This window comes from Lampetra fluviatilis, chromosome 9 (assembly GCF_964198595.1).
Source record: "Lampetra fluviatilis chromosome 9, kcLamFluv1.1, whole genome shotgun sequence".
Classification (NCBI taxonomy): domain Eukaryota; kingdom Metazoa; phylum Chordata; class Hyperoartia; order Petromyzontiformes; family Petromyzontidae; genus Lampetra; species Lampetra fluviatilis.
Genome location: NC_136283.1, coordinates 6,759,554 through 6,774,304, shown reverse-complemented (window position 1 = coordinate 6,774,304; position 14,751 = coordinate 6,759,554). Strand labels below are relative to the sequence as shown.

The following is a 14,751-nucleotide window of genomic DNA, read 5'->3' as shown; positions in this document are numbered from 1 at the left end:
CTGAGTCGACCCTCCCGGTCGAGCTGAAGATGAGTCGAGCCGACCCGCTGGTCGCAGCTCGCTCCTGAGCCGACCCGCTCGGTCGAGCTCCTGAGCCGACCCTCCCGGTCGAGCTCGGCTGATGAGTCGACCCTCCTGGTCGAACTGGTTTCCAATGCTCAGGGTCCTTTCTTTTATGCCGAAAAATCCCTTTAGACCCTGCCCACAAGGCGGGGTTTTCTTTTGATTTACTGTGTCAGGATCTGTCCGTAGGTAGGTGTGTTCATGTGTGTGTCCGTACGTCCGTATGTCCTTGTGTGCCTCACCCACGGTATATTCCGTTGTCATATTCCCTCCATAAAATCCACGAGCAAACAGTCAAGTGTTACAAATTGCCTCGAGGTCGTCTCTCTGTCTGGGTGCGATATTATCTCTTGTTTGGCCTTCTTCATGAACCAAAACACAGACGTTACAAATCGTCTCATAGGCACCTTTGTCCGTGTTGCACCACCTGGAGGGAGGGGCACACTCCCTCCGACCCTCGCTGACGCACAAAGAAATGATTAAAAGTTTTAACATTTGTCCCTTACCATTTCACAGTTATGATTCTGTATGTAACCTAAGGTCTGTCATTTCCCATCGTGGTGCTTGACTCAAGTGGAGGTGTTTCCCCGAGCGTATACACTCCTATCCCGCGCTGCGGGGATACAAAGACGGCCGGGATCTCCCTTCTCTCCGACCCTGGGTTTAACATCGCTCTTTTATTATGTATTTTATATTCGACCTGGTGGTGATTCATCCCGTTATGCTTCGGGTCGAGTTGTATATAAAGTATTAAGGCATGGAAATAACATTTCATATCAATAACTTTAGCCTACCCTGTTGTTAAATTCCGATTTTAACGTGACTTTAATAGCAATACAGAATAATTGAGCTTTTTGACTTAACTAGGCGAACACGAACTTCTGGTGACCCCCGCAGCCTCGCTGTTCAGCTGAGCCCGCATCCTTGAGAGATGCACAACACTCTTATTCGTCTCACTGTGGTCATCCAACCTTCTGCTCTGGGAGTGTGATTAATTTCAGGACAAGGCCCCCTCACGTGTGTACACAGCCTTGAGCTGACCCACTTATTTAATAATTTAATTCCTTGGCCTTTTTTTTTTGCTCCCTCAGCTGCAGGAGAACAAGGTGTATTTCTCCTCCCTGTGTGCACGTGTTCCAATTAGCTCGAAATCCCTAACACACAATCAGTGATGACCCCCGGCCTTCTGTGGCCGTGATCCAGACAAAGGCGCCTCTGCTTCCTTCCATTGCCTTCGAGTCGACACTGCCCCATTATTCGCCCATGCGCTGAGGTCATAGATGGTTGGGCCCCCTGCCTTAACCATGTCTGGCTGACTCTCCCACTGTCTCTGCCCTTATCTTTCCTTGAAGCAAGGTTGCAATTCTGATCCTAGCCCTCCTCCCGTTCATTACTACAACACCTGGTGTTTTGCAGTTTGCTGCGCTTTAGTGTGTTTTCATTCATTATATATATCAATGATGGAAGAAGGCTTAGGATACAACATTATCCCCCATCTATTGCTTTCAGCCTTCAACTTTAAGTGACCAGAGTGGTGAAGTATGGTCCAATAACCCCCATGACGTGCATGGTTTGGGGAGGCCCTCATCCAGCATTGTATTCACTTGTTAATATCACAGGGGTGTGATATTAACACATCAATGTACCCAAATGCAAGAGCTATTTTTGCAAAGATACCTTTTTTGTTGACTCTCGTATCTGCATTCCTTTTAGGTTGTCCTGCTGGGAGACCACAAGCAACTTCGCCCCTTTGTGCTAAACCAGACGGCAGCCAGACTGGGAATGGAAACGTCTATGTTTGAGCGCTACGCAAAACGGGCCATTATGCTCGACACACAGTATCGCATGGTCAGTCCTAGACATGTCCATTCTGGTATAGAAAGACCAGGCTATGGACATGTATACTTTGTTTTCACTAACACTATATAGCTGTAATTAAAACATATCTTCGTGTTAAGGTTACATGGTTAAATGAAACTGTATTTTTTCCCCCTCTTTTTAAGTGATATTACCAGTGTTGTATATACATATTCAGACAGTTTGAAACATGAATGACTCGTACCTGTTTCTTCGATTTATAGCATCCAGATATCTGTGAATTTCCAGCAAAGCAGTTCTACAGTGACACCAAAACAACTCTTAAAACTGCAGAGGAGGTTTATGGACGACCTAATAGCATCCTAGGATATGCTGATAAACCCAGCTGCCCAACCCTGTTTGGTCATGTTGTTGGAATAGAAGTGACACTGGTGGTGTCTACAGAAGAAGGCAGCGAGAACTCCAAGGCCAACAAAGTGGAGGTTGAACAAGTGGTGAGCAGAGAAGTATACACCAAGCATGGTCTAATATTCCAATCTGGTGCAACGTTCGCCGTCTAGATTTTCCCCGGTGCGGCAGTTTAAGCCACTTGCTTAGCACCACAGCCGATTGGGAAGGTTGCGTGTGGTGTGGTAAAGTGTGGGTAAATCCCACCTCTTCCAAGACATTGAGACAACATGAAAGGGTTGGCCAAATAGCCTTTCAATGGCCTCTCTCGAGGTCCCATTCACAGAGTCCACCCCCCTCTGCCAGCAGTAGCATCAGCAAGCGCTCGTAAGGATGCACCTTTGCATATAACACTGCAGTGTAAATACATAGATTATTGTATTTTTTGTGTTTAACAGTATATGTTACATTAGCAGTACTCATTATTTCCAAATTGGTGAGGGTGATTGACTTGGAAATGTTAAACTATAATCCTGGAATAGCCTTCTACGGCATAATGTGCTAATTGTCTTCAGCAAATGGCTTTTTGAAAGATCCCCTTTGTATTCTCTACAGGTGCGTCTCGTAAGTGAATTGGTCAAAAAAGGCTCCATTGCAGAGAAGGACATTGCAATCTTGACGCCATACAATGCACAAGCGAATGAAATTCAAAAAGCTCTGGAAAAAAAACACATCAAGAAAGTTACTGCAACCACCATTACGAAGAGCCAGGGTAAGCACATGTCCTCTGTTTTGTAATGTATAATTGTTTTCATGTATTATGGATGTATTATGGATGTTTTCCTGTTACACGCACTACATTAGCACAGTGCATATATGTATCGATACCTGCAATATATTAAAACTTTAGTTTGACATACACCGCCCTTAAAATTCTTTTACCAACACTGATGCCACCATAGATTTGTCTTGGTATCTATCACACATGACATAAATATATTGAATAAACTTTTACTTATACCACAACTGGCATTCTTTATTTTAAAAAGGCAGAAAACTAGAGGTATAATCAAATCAGCACTCTCCAAATGAAGCCTCTTCTGAAGTTTCCATGTACGGTGAACCAGCGTTCACTGCCCTGCAAATATCTAGCAAGTAAACGACCACAAAAAAGAGCCGAAGATGTGGCCATCACCCTCATTTAATGAGCCGAAAACACATCTAGTGTTGGTAAATCCTTAATTTCATACCAGGAATCCATGTGCCTTCACAAAAGAGGATCACCTCTTACCTTAAAGGCATAATATTGTACCAAGAACTGAATTATTCCTTGAAAAGCTCCTAGCAAATGAAGAAAAACCTGAGACATTGTGCCAAACAACACGTATATCCCAGACTGAATGGTCACCCAATTTTCAACAAGTAATATTGGGGGTTACAGAGGTCCTATCTAAACATAGGTATACTCCAAAATACCATAATAGAAAACCATCACAATATTCAAGTCTCACTGCAGGTCAAACACTTCTTTCTGCACTTTCACACACTGCTCAACTTTGGAATTCCCTACCATCATCTCTTTTCCAAAATTCGTATAACCTTGCTCAATTCAAGAAAAGTATTCACTCTTTAGCTGTTACAATTTCAAGAGCACTGTTTATCGCTGGCTGCTCGATGTTTTGGGCCTATGTGCTTGTGCTCAGAAACCGTAGTGTATACCTCTTGACAGCACCTCCCTGCCAGCCACATTGAGGTGACCAGGTGTTCCAGGGAAGAACACGTGGAAATGTCCATGGCATATCCTGTTCGAATAACACAGAGGGCGCACATGCCCACTGGAAGAAGAGGGAGGGGGCAGCTATGAGAGAAGTGACTTCACAATACTGTCAATTATAGCCGGGAAGGCAGCAAGTATGGAGCAAATTTGGAGATGGCAGATGGAGCAGCTCCAACGGTCCTAGAGAGGTTTCTGCCGGTGTATTCACAGTTAGTTCTGGGTTATACAGTCGGTCATGCAGTGTTGAATAAACACGAGTTTATTCGGTCTGCGTGAGAAATATAAGCAAAATGTATGGTGTCGTCTAGTGTGTGTACTATAGCTGAATGCTTTACTTGCAGAGATTTGTGTTTATGCCAAATGCTAGAAAATGATCTTTGTACATCCACTATTGTTGTCCATATCGCAGGAAGTGAATGGCGCTACGTTCTACTATCAACGGTTCGTTCTTGTTCTCTCGACGAATTACAAGCCAATCCATCAAGGGGCTGGCAAATGAGGAGGCTGGGATTCATCACCGACGAAAACCAAGTCAACGTGGCATTAACCCGAGCAAAGGAAGGGCTCTGCATTATAGGTAAAATGTTTCCTTACATACACAAGATTGTAAGCATTCTGCTTAAAGTGCACTATAACATAATCATGGGGGATCTTCTTAAGTTAATAAGTGAAAGTCCAAGTATATATTTTCCAAAATTTAATGGGATTCATTTCCATTGGCAGTCCTAATTCAGTGGCAGAAATTCCACATTTGTACAGCATGGACCAGTCTCGATAGCAAAGCACTGTTAAAGTAAAATTAAGGTCTTGAGCTTATTAATAAGTGTAACATCCTTGGCCTATGACCAAATCATGTGCCAAGCACCCGATCTCGTGAGGTCTCGGAAGTTAAGCGGGTTGAGCCTCGAGAGTGCTTGGATGGGTACCACCATCCACAAAGGGGTTGTCATAGGCTGCTGCGGAGCTCAGAGATGGGCAGCAGAGGGCAGCAAAATCCATTACTATATTCCCACTTGGCCCTTGCATTTGTAGAGTAAAATGGGGACGTGACGTCAGGTGTGCCATTCAGTACGATGACGTCACGTCTCCTAGGGTACTTAAGGGATACCCCGTGACGTAAGCGGGGTCACTGTGAAAACGGGTAAAGTAAGCAGGGTGAAGAGGGAACCAGGGGTAGAGAGAGGGATCGAATAGGGAGTCTGGGGAGAAGCCGGTGGTAGCCGTAGAGGTGCTTCTCTCTCCGGTCGGTGGAGTCGGCAGAGTCCACGATCCGACACGAGAGACCGGAGCTAGCCGGCAGGGACCCAGACTCAGAGTAGGACCCCTAGCCCCTGCATTCTCTACAACTATCAACCCATACTCCCGTGAAGGTAAAGTCACCCCCATGTCCCATATGGTGTAGTGACGCCCTCGTCCTGAGGTTATGGATACAAAGTGGATATGTACAATCCACTTTGTGCATCTATTCTATGCGGAATACAGGTGAAACTGCACATGACCAAAGACATGCATAATTCAGTAGCATTTACCTAAGAGTAAAATGCTGCCGTTGCAATCCAGAGGTTACTAGTTGGGTGGCCAGTCAGGTTCACCCCCCCCCGCCCCATATTATCTACCGAGCAGTAGAAATGCCACAGCGGTGAAGCACTCCTGTAATCCAGCACTGTCGAGGCAAATGTTGCGAAACTCCCTTCCCGTGGGCATCTAGGTACTATTCCCTGGCTTCCCAGAAGGCAGTTCACCATGGGATCTTGTTTCCCCTTCATCTGTGTGGGCTTTCTCAGGGTGCTCCTCTTTCCTCTCGCACTCAATAATTGGCTGATAACACCTTAATACATAGAGAACCCAAAGAGCTTTGGCAATTGTAGGCGACTCACCGCGTGGCTGCCTTCCCACTTGTCTGTGGTTCCTCACGCCTCCCGAGTCGTTCTCTTAGAGAGTGAGTGAATACTGGGCGCGTTACGAGTTGACGTTAAATAGGTAAGCCGGAGTTAGTCAATAGGCAGATCGCATGTGATGAGGTAAATTGTTGATACTCGCCACCTTTTCCAGGACAACTCGCCAGGGTAAATGAGTAGGCCAAATACCCTCCAGAGGGGTTTTATAAAGATCCCCCTCGTGGAGGGCTTTTGCTAGCACTGGCATGAACAAGGTATTGCAGGGCTGGAACTTTATCTAATCTAAAAATAAACATAGCAGCACTGGATAACGGTTCCATCCGATGCTTGCTTTTCTTTTCCAGGAAATCAAGATCTGTTGATGCGCAGCGATTTGTGGAAGGAGCTCATTGAAAGTTACCAAAAAAAGAGTTGCGTTGGTAATGCCAATCAAATCATTGTGAGCTCAGCTAGATAACAGGGCCACACGTTGATTCCCATAATGGAATTATACTTTTTTTTTAAACATTAATCCCAAAAACATGTGGACATTACAAATCAAGATTGAATGTATATTTTATTCGATTTAAACTATGAATAACTGAACGAGCAGAAAAACATTAGCAACTTACCTAACCAGTAGGTATAATATGTATACTGCACTTCATTTTTCCAAATGAAACAACTTTCTTAGTGTGTTTGCATTTCCATACATATTATTTTAAAGTACGTAAAAAAACCTCAACTTGCAGTGATCCTAAATTCAATTATAATTGATTTCATCAAAAATCCTAATCATGTTTGCAACAAAACATACACTGTGCTTCCTAATTATGTTTTTGATATCCTCTAAATATATATATATTTCCTATTTAAAGTAATAAATAGTTATTTATAGATCTTTGTTAATCCACTACTCGATGATGGCCTCCTCACGCCAGGGCTATCATGTATAGACTTTTCGTTGCCATGTGCAGACATTCGCACAGATAACAATATGATCTATGGATCAATTCAGGGAACATATAAAGGGCAGAAGAGATAAGAGGAGAGTGTATAACAGGAACTTCCCTTGATGTATTGGTCGATTTAAAAGCCATACAAGGGTAACCGGCTGCTATAAACACAGTTGTTTGTTAGTTCACCAGATCTATGGATTTAATATGGAGCTTTACAAATTTGATAATAGCCATCAAGTGACATAAACTAATAATACTAATAATACAAGCAAGTTATATAGCATATCGCTAGTGCAATTATGATATAAAATCAGTGCCAATTATACTGCAAGATTTAATTCCTCTAAAATCTGCAGGATTAAACAATTATTTTGATATTTGTAAAATCGCGTTTTATTAGGTATACAGTTATTCATAGTTTTTCAAATTACATGTATTCGTCAGGTAGCACTTTGTTTATTGGTCTAGTGATTAAAATGTTTATACCATAGCCGTTTGAATGTTTTTATGAGTGTCTATACGATTTTCTGTTCCATACACATATAGTACATATTAGCAATTTGCTCCTTGGGAACAAATCGCAACATTCCGAGTAGCCCTGCACATATCAGTTACATAAACATTGAAACATGCCTTTGAGATTAGAGGTGGCATGTTTAAACTCTATTGTTTATTTGAAACAAATCTCTTACGGTCAAGTTCACTTCGTCAGGGAACCAAGTAACAGATGATTTAATGACATGAAATACAATTTTATACTTTGAAATGCTACTTGTTATATAGTTTAAATAAGCTTTTTAACCAAATGTAAACAAAAAATTGTGTGTTTTAAAGCCTATGAAAGTGCTCGTTTTACATTGATTAAAAAATTTGATTCTATAAATTGTTATACTTTTTTTTATTCTACATCACACGTCTGTGGGACCAGAGTTCCATTTTCTGGTCTTCCTTGACCCAAGGGTTGGCCGTGAGATGGACTCTACTACGTCACAGGGCTCTGTGTTCAGCAGTTCTTGCGAGTTTTCCCATACTGAGCCCTGTCCAAAGCAATTGCATCATCAATCCACGTTCTTCTGGTCGGCCTCACTTTCTTGGGGGCTGAGCCTTGAACAATCATCTTCTCCGGGCAGTCTCCAGGGTTTCCACAGGACGTGTCCCAGAAACACCATCTCCTTAATCTACTCACGAAATACACTTTGGTTGCCTGTTTAATCGAGGATTGGCTTATTTGTCTGGTGGGCTGTCCAGGAGATTCTTAGAATGCAGCAGAGTCCATTCATCTCCCAGGCCTGGTTCCTTCTTTCTTGACCTATTCTAGATTGGTGTGCTGTCCTCTAATTTTGGAATAAAGGTCAAACACTTGCCTTTACTAAATAAATGCAGGTCTCTTCAATGATGAAACATGACAATTGCCAAATTGTTTTAGTCAAAATCACCATGTCACTTATATGCATTTCTAAAGCATTTTTCATATATTAATATCCAATGTCAGAAAAATGGTCCATGTTATTATATACTTATATAAATGTGCCTATCTTCAATACCAAATCAATTCAACCTGTAGAAAGAAGGGCCTTGAGTTCAGAATCTTCTTTCAATAGATCGCAGGCCTTCCTACACTTGTTGTCAACAATGTCCTTCAAATCAGGCTGCTGTTGGACTAGCAATTTACAGACTGATAAATGCCCTCCCTCGGCCACCTGCAAAATCAGATTTTAGTTTGAGATGTTCATATTGCTAGTATACATTTTATTTTAAAAAAGTATAAAATGGGCATTGCACAGAAAGCACCTCCTTAATGCTACACAACACCTGGCATAATTAAGTAAGTTTCTACAGAGTGAGTGAATTAAAAAAAAATACTTCTGCTAATAATTTAACTATAACTGTGTGACTTGCAGAACTTTGTGACGTATATTATAAATATTAAAATGACATACCAAACAATCTCAAAAGGCCAACAGAGAATTCACAATTTAAAATGTTATTTGGCCATTGCTTTATCTTCTTAGATTTAAGTAAAACAATCATAAACATCACTAAAAAATAGTATAAATTTGAAATAAAATCGAATGCTAAATATTATTGCGAAGATAAAAAAAAACCTGTTGCAACTGTTCAAATACTTAGCAGAAACGACAGGCTTACTTTGTGAAGCGCAGTCATTCCATCGCTGTCACGAAGTCCGCAGTCAGCTCCGTGCTTGAACAAAAGGGACACAATGGTAGCGTGGCCACAGTACGCCGCTCGGCTCAGTGCAGTGGCTCCCCCCGGCGTCTGCGCGTTCACGAGTGCCCCATGGGACAGCAGCGCCCGGCAGACTGCCTCATGCCCATTCCGGCTGGCGTAGTGCTGCCACACACAATAGAGGACTCTTGTATTAACGTTGTTTACCAGCAGATCATACATCTGGCCAGCATAGACGAGTAGGTCAAACGCACCTGTTACGAGGGGCTCTCGAGAGCTTCCTCTAGTAGAGGCCCTTTTGCCAGCAGTGATCCATACCAGTCAACCCATATGGTTTAACCCGTATTCTTGTACAGGGAAATTTAGTTTTCAGGTCCATACGCCGTACAGCCGTTTCAATACGGGCAAACACATTTTTTGTCTGTGTTTCTCCCTTGTGATGGGACTTTGTAGGATGAATGTTGAGATTTATAAGGGCACGGCGTGACCAATAAGGTCTGAATTGGTCTGTAATAAGTAAGGCACTGATAAGGGGTTGACAGGTATGGTGATCTGAGCAAGAAATTGCAGGGTTACACCTATCCTCTTTGCAACCTTTCTTCTTCACATTGTTTTAAAAGCAGACCAAGCAATAATCGTGCAAGAGTTCCAACTGTGCTCTCCTGAACCAAACAGCCAATTTGGCCTACTCACTTTAAAAAAATGCAAATTAGCATTACAATATATCATCTCATATTTGGATTGAAGGTACCACTGTTAATAAAATGTAAGCACGTAAAAAATATAATTGTTTTACAGTTGCATTTGTAAAAATTAAACGACTGAATTATATTGTTACTCTTCTTGGTTCTTTCGGTAAAGTCACGTAGAATGGAAATAATAAAATAATAAAAATAAAACATTTAATAATTCTCACGACGTTTCGGCCAAAACGTCGTGAGAATGATTTAATTATGTTTTCTTTTAGTTATTTTATTTCCATTCTACGTGACTTTACCGAAAGAACCAAGAAGATGAATCCCTGCAGTCACGAAAGCTTTAAATCGAAATATATTGTTACTATTACAACAATTGGCCACAAATAGCCATTTATATATTTAGAAACTCTAATTTAATTTCTAGTAATTTTACTCAAGTGTTAATACATACGAGCCTCTAGAAATATATTCCAATATATGTTTACATATGGCAGTATTCGTAACAAGCAAATAAAAAAATGCTTACTAGTCCAGTGTAGCCAGAAGCATCAGTCTTGTTTGGATCAGTCCCCTTATTCAGTTGAGACACCACTCTATTGAGGTCCCCTTCACCGGCTGCTGACCAGATTCCTGCATGCAGCCAGTTTCGACAAATTATTATATCATTCTTCCACAGAAACACAGCTTCTGCAGACATTTGGGTTACACATAATTTAGATGGATATGGTGTCTAAATACAACAGCAAACCTCAAGATGCTGCGCAAAACAGTCGGTCATGTGCTTCCTTGGGATGATTAGTTTCATAGAATGAGAGACAGTCATAGGTGTAGGACACAAATTACCTCAAACTGCAACAGGGGCAGGGAGATGACAGCATGGGTAGCAGGAGAAAGGGGACAACAGACGAAAGAGCACCTTCCCAACTCAGCGAAGGTTGACTGGGGGCTTCGATAAAAGCCTTGCTTACTGGAGTAAAGAGTTTGTCAGGAGGAGTAAAGTGAGATGAGAAGTTAGCATAAAGAATCTCATCGAAGATGGAACACTAGCAACACAGAATTTGAGAGTGGATCGTGAATTTGAGTTCATGAAGTCAATGCTAATAGAGCTGTGTGTGATCAGGTATGATTTGACGGTCAACTTGCAAAAATGTACGTGCCTTACGAATCAATTAATGTTCACGCTTCGGAGTCACAATTGATGAATATAAATTTTTTGACATTGTAAATGTAGTGCTGCTCGTGGAAGCAGAGGTCTCATGAACCCATTACATACAGTACATACAAATGACACATAATAGATAGTGAAAAACCATAATCTGACACATATCGCAGGCATAATCAATAATTTAATCAATTAAAGTATGTGTAGTGACATCGGGGATGTCACTGTATGGTGCCGGCCTGAGAGGGCCACGGCACGCGATGGATGCACTATCATCGTATACACCCCGTGGGCGGGTGTAGTACCAGCCCTAGCAGGGCTTGGTGTGCGCTGGGATAGCGCGGCCACCACGCATAGCGTGTGGTGCGGGCCCAGGGGCAGGGTTGCCCCGGGCCATGGCACTCTGGTTGACCCCGCAGACACATGATCCGGAGTGTCCACAGAGAGGCCCCCAGGTGGGGGGGCTAGGGGGTGATCACGTGTCTGGCGAGAGCTCTCGAGAGGAATCGAGAGGGAGCTGGAAGGCTCCAGAAGGGGGCGGGGCCAAGGGCGGAGCAGCCCCGACCCGTGGGGGGATATAAGGCGGGTCCCTGAGAGAGACCAGGGTCGCTGCATTCTACAAGCTGGAAGCTCCACGTCTCAAGCTGGAAGCTCTACGTCCTACGAGGCAAACACGTGGCGCGGACCCGAGTGAGAGGGTCCGACCCTCCGTAGCTGTAACTCCTCTGTATAGTGTAGTTAGCTGGGTGGTCACCACCCTAGGCTGTATCTGGTAAAGGGGCAGTTACCCCTTTGTGTTACAGTGTTACAAATAAATGTGTGGCCTCTGAAAGGAACGTCTGCGACTCCGTTGGACCCACTACATATGTATCATGACATGCCTATTAAAGAAACACTCATGGAGTTTTAAGCTTGCATATGATGAATGGGACCTTTACAGCCTTTTGCCAATCCACTGTTGAAGATCACCCTATGTCGTGTCATTCACTGGGGTTGTTTGATCATACTTCACCATGCTGGTCATTGCGGGTTAAATAAGGGGGGGGGGAGGAGGAGGAGACCCGGGAACGTTTCACATATCGCTCGCCACTGATGTGAGCTGTGGCCAGGAATCGAACCCAAGGTGACTAGGGTTTACAGCGTGGTGCGCCGATCACGGCCCCACCGCTCAATCTTACCGCGCTCAAAGTCCATCTCATCCAGGGTCTGGTGCACGCCGGTCGGAGCAGGGTCCAGATGACAGCAGGAAGCGTGGGGGCACTGGTGGCCAGACATGATAGTTCAACTCCACTGCCAGAAGGGGGCTAAAGAGTGAACAAAAGTGTTCATGGTTATTCATCATCTGGAAAGTGTTCATGATTCAAGAGCCGAATGGCTCACAAGGCTATACCTAATAAATGAACTTGAACTTGATCTGAAGGGGGAAGCTAAGCGTGCAGTTTCCTGCAGTGGTTCTGCAACTCTTCGAATGCATTGTAACGTGCAAAGGGTTGTATGCAACTTAGTTTCTTTTTGTTTGTTTTTTACCTGTTGTACCTGACCGAGCCAATACAGTTAATAACGGGACAGCGTGGTGAAGTATGGTCAGATAAACCGCGCCCCACGACCCGCAAGGCATGGGGAGGCGAAATCCACCAGTGGGTTGATAAAAGTTATATATTACAAATATATATTGCGATCAGCATTAGGGGCCGTCCATAAATGACGTCACGCACCTAGGGGGGGGTCAGACATTTGTGACGATGTGTGACGAGAGGGGGGGTTTGAGAAATGTGACGTCACATCAAAATGCGCAACTTTAAATAAATACAGACAACACGTTCTACTTAATTAAATAGACATTTTAATAAATGTTTTCTCCTACAACATCCGAGTGCAGCGCCACATTAAATACGCACTAGAATGACAATAGTTTAAAGCGATTTGAAGCATGTTTTATTTTATTGGGGGGGGGGGGGGGGTAGAGCTTTGTGACGTCATATTTGAGGGGGGGGGGGGTCTGACTTTTTGTGACGCCGTGTGACGAGGGGGGGAAAGGGTCCTTACACGGGGCAGACACTCGGGGGTGGCACATTCCACGTTCCTTTGACCGAGTCAGTCCATCCAGAGCAACGTCTTATCAGGGCACGGGGTGACCAATGAGGTCTGACTTGGTCTGTAATAGGGTCAGGCACTGATAAGGGGTTGACAGGTATGGAACTAGAGGCAATGCGAGCGGCGTTTCTGCACAGTACTCACGCTGTAACTTCGCGGACGCACTTTCGATCCGTCGGGGATCACAACATTGGTGGTATCGAGACGAGACGAGAGGGTCGTGGAATCGATTCCTGTTCATCGATACTAAAAACATTTATTTTCGATTCCCCCCACCCCAAATAAAAGTTATAACAAATTTAACAATCTATCGTGTTTGAATACAATCGGTATATTTTAGGTCTGTTTGTTGTGAACGTTAAACGTTCAAGTTTGCTTTTATTTAATTTGTATCTATCGTTTATAAGGTCGATTCCTTTTATTTAGATTAATATAAAATCGACTCCGTATCGGACGGCGCGCGACGAGGGCCACTGCACTCTAACACGAAATCGCGTTTCACGTGGTGCCAAACTTGCACGCGACACGGAGCCCCTTTAATCCGAGAGGTGTCAGACTCGGGCCAGAGTGGGTGGCCCTCAACACGATTCACTCTCAACAAATGTATTTTAATTTTACCAGGTATGGCCCACTCACAATTTACAACGAACCTTTACGCGAAAGTTTCATTCAAAGTGGACCCACTTGACGAGAGCAGCCGTGAACTAAAACTAAAATACTTAATTTACCAGGTAAAAGCGCACTGAGATGTGTGCAGCTCTTTTTCAGATGCCACCTGGCCACAAATGATAGCTCAACGAAGTGGCTTATCGCGTGGAAATGTATAGCAGCCAAATAAGTACGACTCAACTTATGTTTATAAATGTGAAGGGAAAAACCGGAGGACCCAAAGGGAAGAAAAAAAACACGACACCACGGGGAGAGACGTGCAAAATCCAAATATACCGGGGTCAGAGTTTGGGACCGAACCCAGGCGAGGAAGTTAACATCTCGCCACTGCGGGACCCCACTATTACATGCGACCCCATAGAACGCTGATTCGTTATGGCACTTTGGACTGGAGCATTTTTTTTACGAAAACGTTCAATCAAAATATCGACAAAGGTCTTACGAGCAAGAGAACACACAGCTGCACCGGCCGAGGAAACGTCATTCGCTCAGTCAATGCAAGATTAATAAAGAAACGACCACTCCACATTAAAATAAAGGAACGACCAATATTTTTCCAGGGCCATCTGTTTCAGCAAGACAATTTTCGACTGGTTTTGCCTTCCAATATTCCCACCAACAGTCAGATCCGTGATACAAATTCTGCTAATTTGCCAGATGGGTTATTCACTCGGCCACCAATCAACACATCTGAGCCTATTCATTACAAATACAGTTGCTTTAAGATAGTTGCGTTCATGTTTTATTTTCTGTGAACAAGTTTCTATAACCAGGTATCCATTCAAAACTGAGCATGTATTGCCAAATGGGGTTTGCCCGTGCCAAAATCAAATGCAATTAAGCAAAATTGTCCAAATATAATTTTCCACCGTCATGCACGACGACGACGATGATGGTGGTGGTGATGAATAACCTAAGGACAAAGTCATGTCTGTCCACATTCAAATAAAAGCGCTCTTTTTTTGAGTGTGTACGTCAACTTGTGAGAAACTACCCCGAGGCAGAATGAACATTTGCGGAAGTCGGCCAAATCTGCGGTTATTTTGTGCGCTGGTTGGCG

At 43.4% G+C, this 14,751-nt stretch overlaps 2 protein-coding genes across 3 annotated transcripts in view; one reads left to right on the top strand and one right to left on the bottom strand.

Moving 5' to 3' along the window:
* Positions 1-7,473, top strand: part of HELZ2 (helicase with zinc finger 2) — a 58,911-nt gene extending 51,438 nt beyond the window's left edge. Inside the window, exons 28-32 of the mRNA XM_078859717.1 lie at positions 1,777-1,911; positions 2,145-2,375; positions 2,884-3,040; positions 4,455-4,622; positions 6,288-7,473. Of these exons, the coding sequence (XP_078715843.1) occupies positions 1,777-1,911; positions 2,145-2,375; positions 2,884-3,040; positions 4,455-4,622; positions 6,288-6,400 (804 nt within the window). The 3' untranslated portion in view covers positions 6,401-7,473. The remainder of the gene's footprint in view (positions 1-1,776; positions 1,912-2,144; positions 2,376-2,883; positions 3,041-4,454; positions 4,623-6,287) is intronic.
* A 141-nt stretch (positions 7,474-7,614) lies between these two features.
* ANKRD39 (ankyrin repeat domain 39) lies at positions 7,615-13,236 on the bottom strand. 2 transcript variants are annotated; one of them, XM_078859714.1, is made up of 5 exons: positions 13,167-13,236; positions 12,107-12,232; positions 10,293-10,396; positions 9,030-9,233; positions 7,615-8,581 (listed from the first exon to the last, which is right to left on the bottom strand). In XM_078859714.1, the coding sequence occupies exons 2-5, from the start codon at positions 12,201-12,203 to the stop codon at positions 8,435-8,437; spliced, it is 552 nt and encodes a 183-aa protein (XP_078715840.1). In that variant the 5' UTR covers positions 12,204-12,232; positions 13,167-13,236; the 3' UTR covers positions 7,615-8,434. The 2 variants fall into 2 exon arrangements, with proteins under 2 accessions (XP_078715840.1, XP_078715841.1); XM_078859715.1 differs by lacking the exon at positions 13,167-13,236 and adding an exon at positions 12,975-13,023.
* Between the last annotated feature and the right edge of the window lie 1,515 nt (positions 13,237-14,751).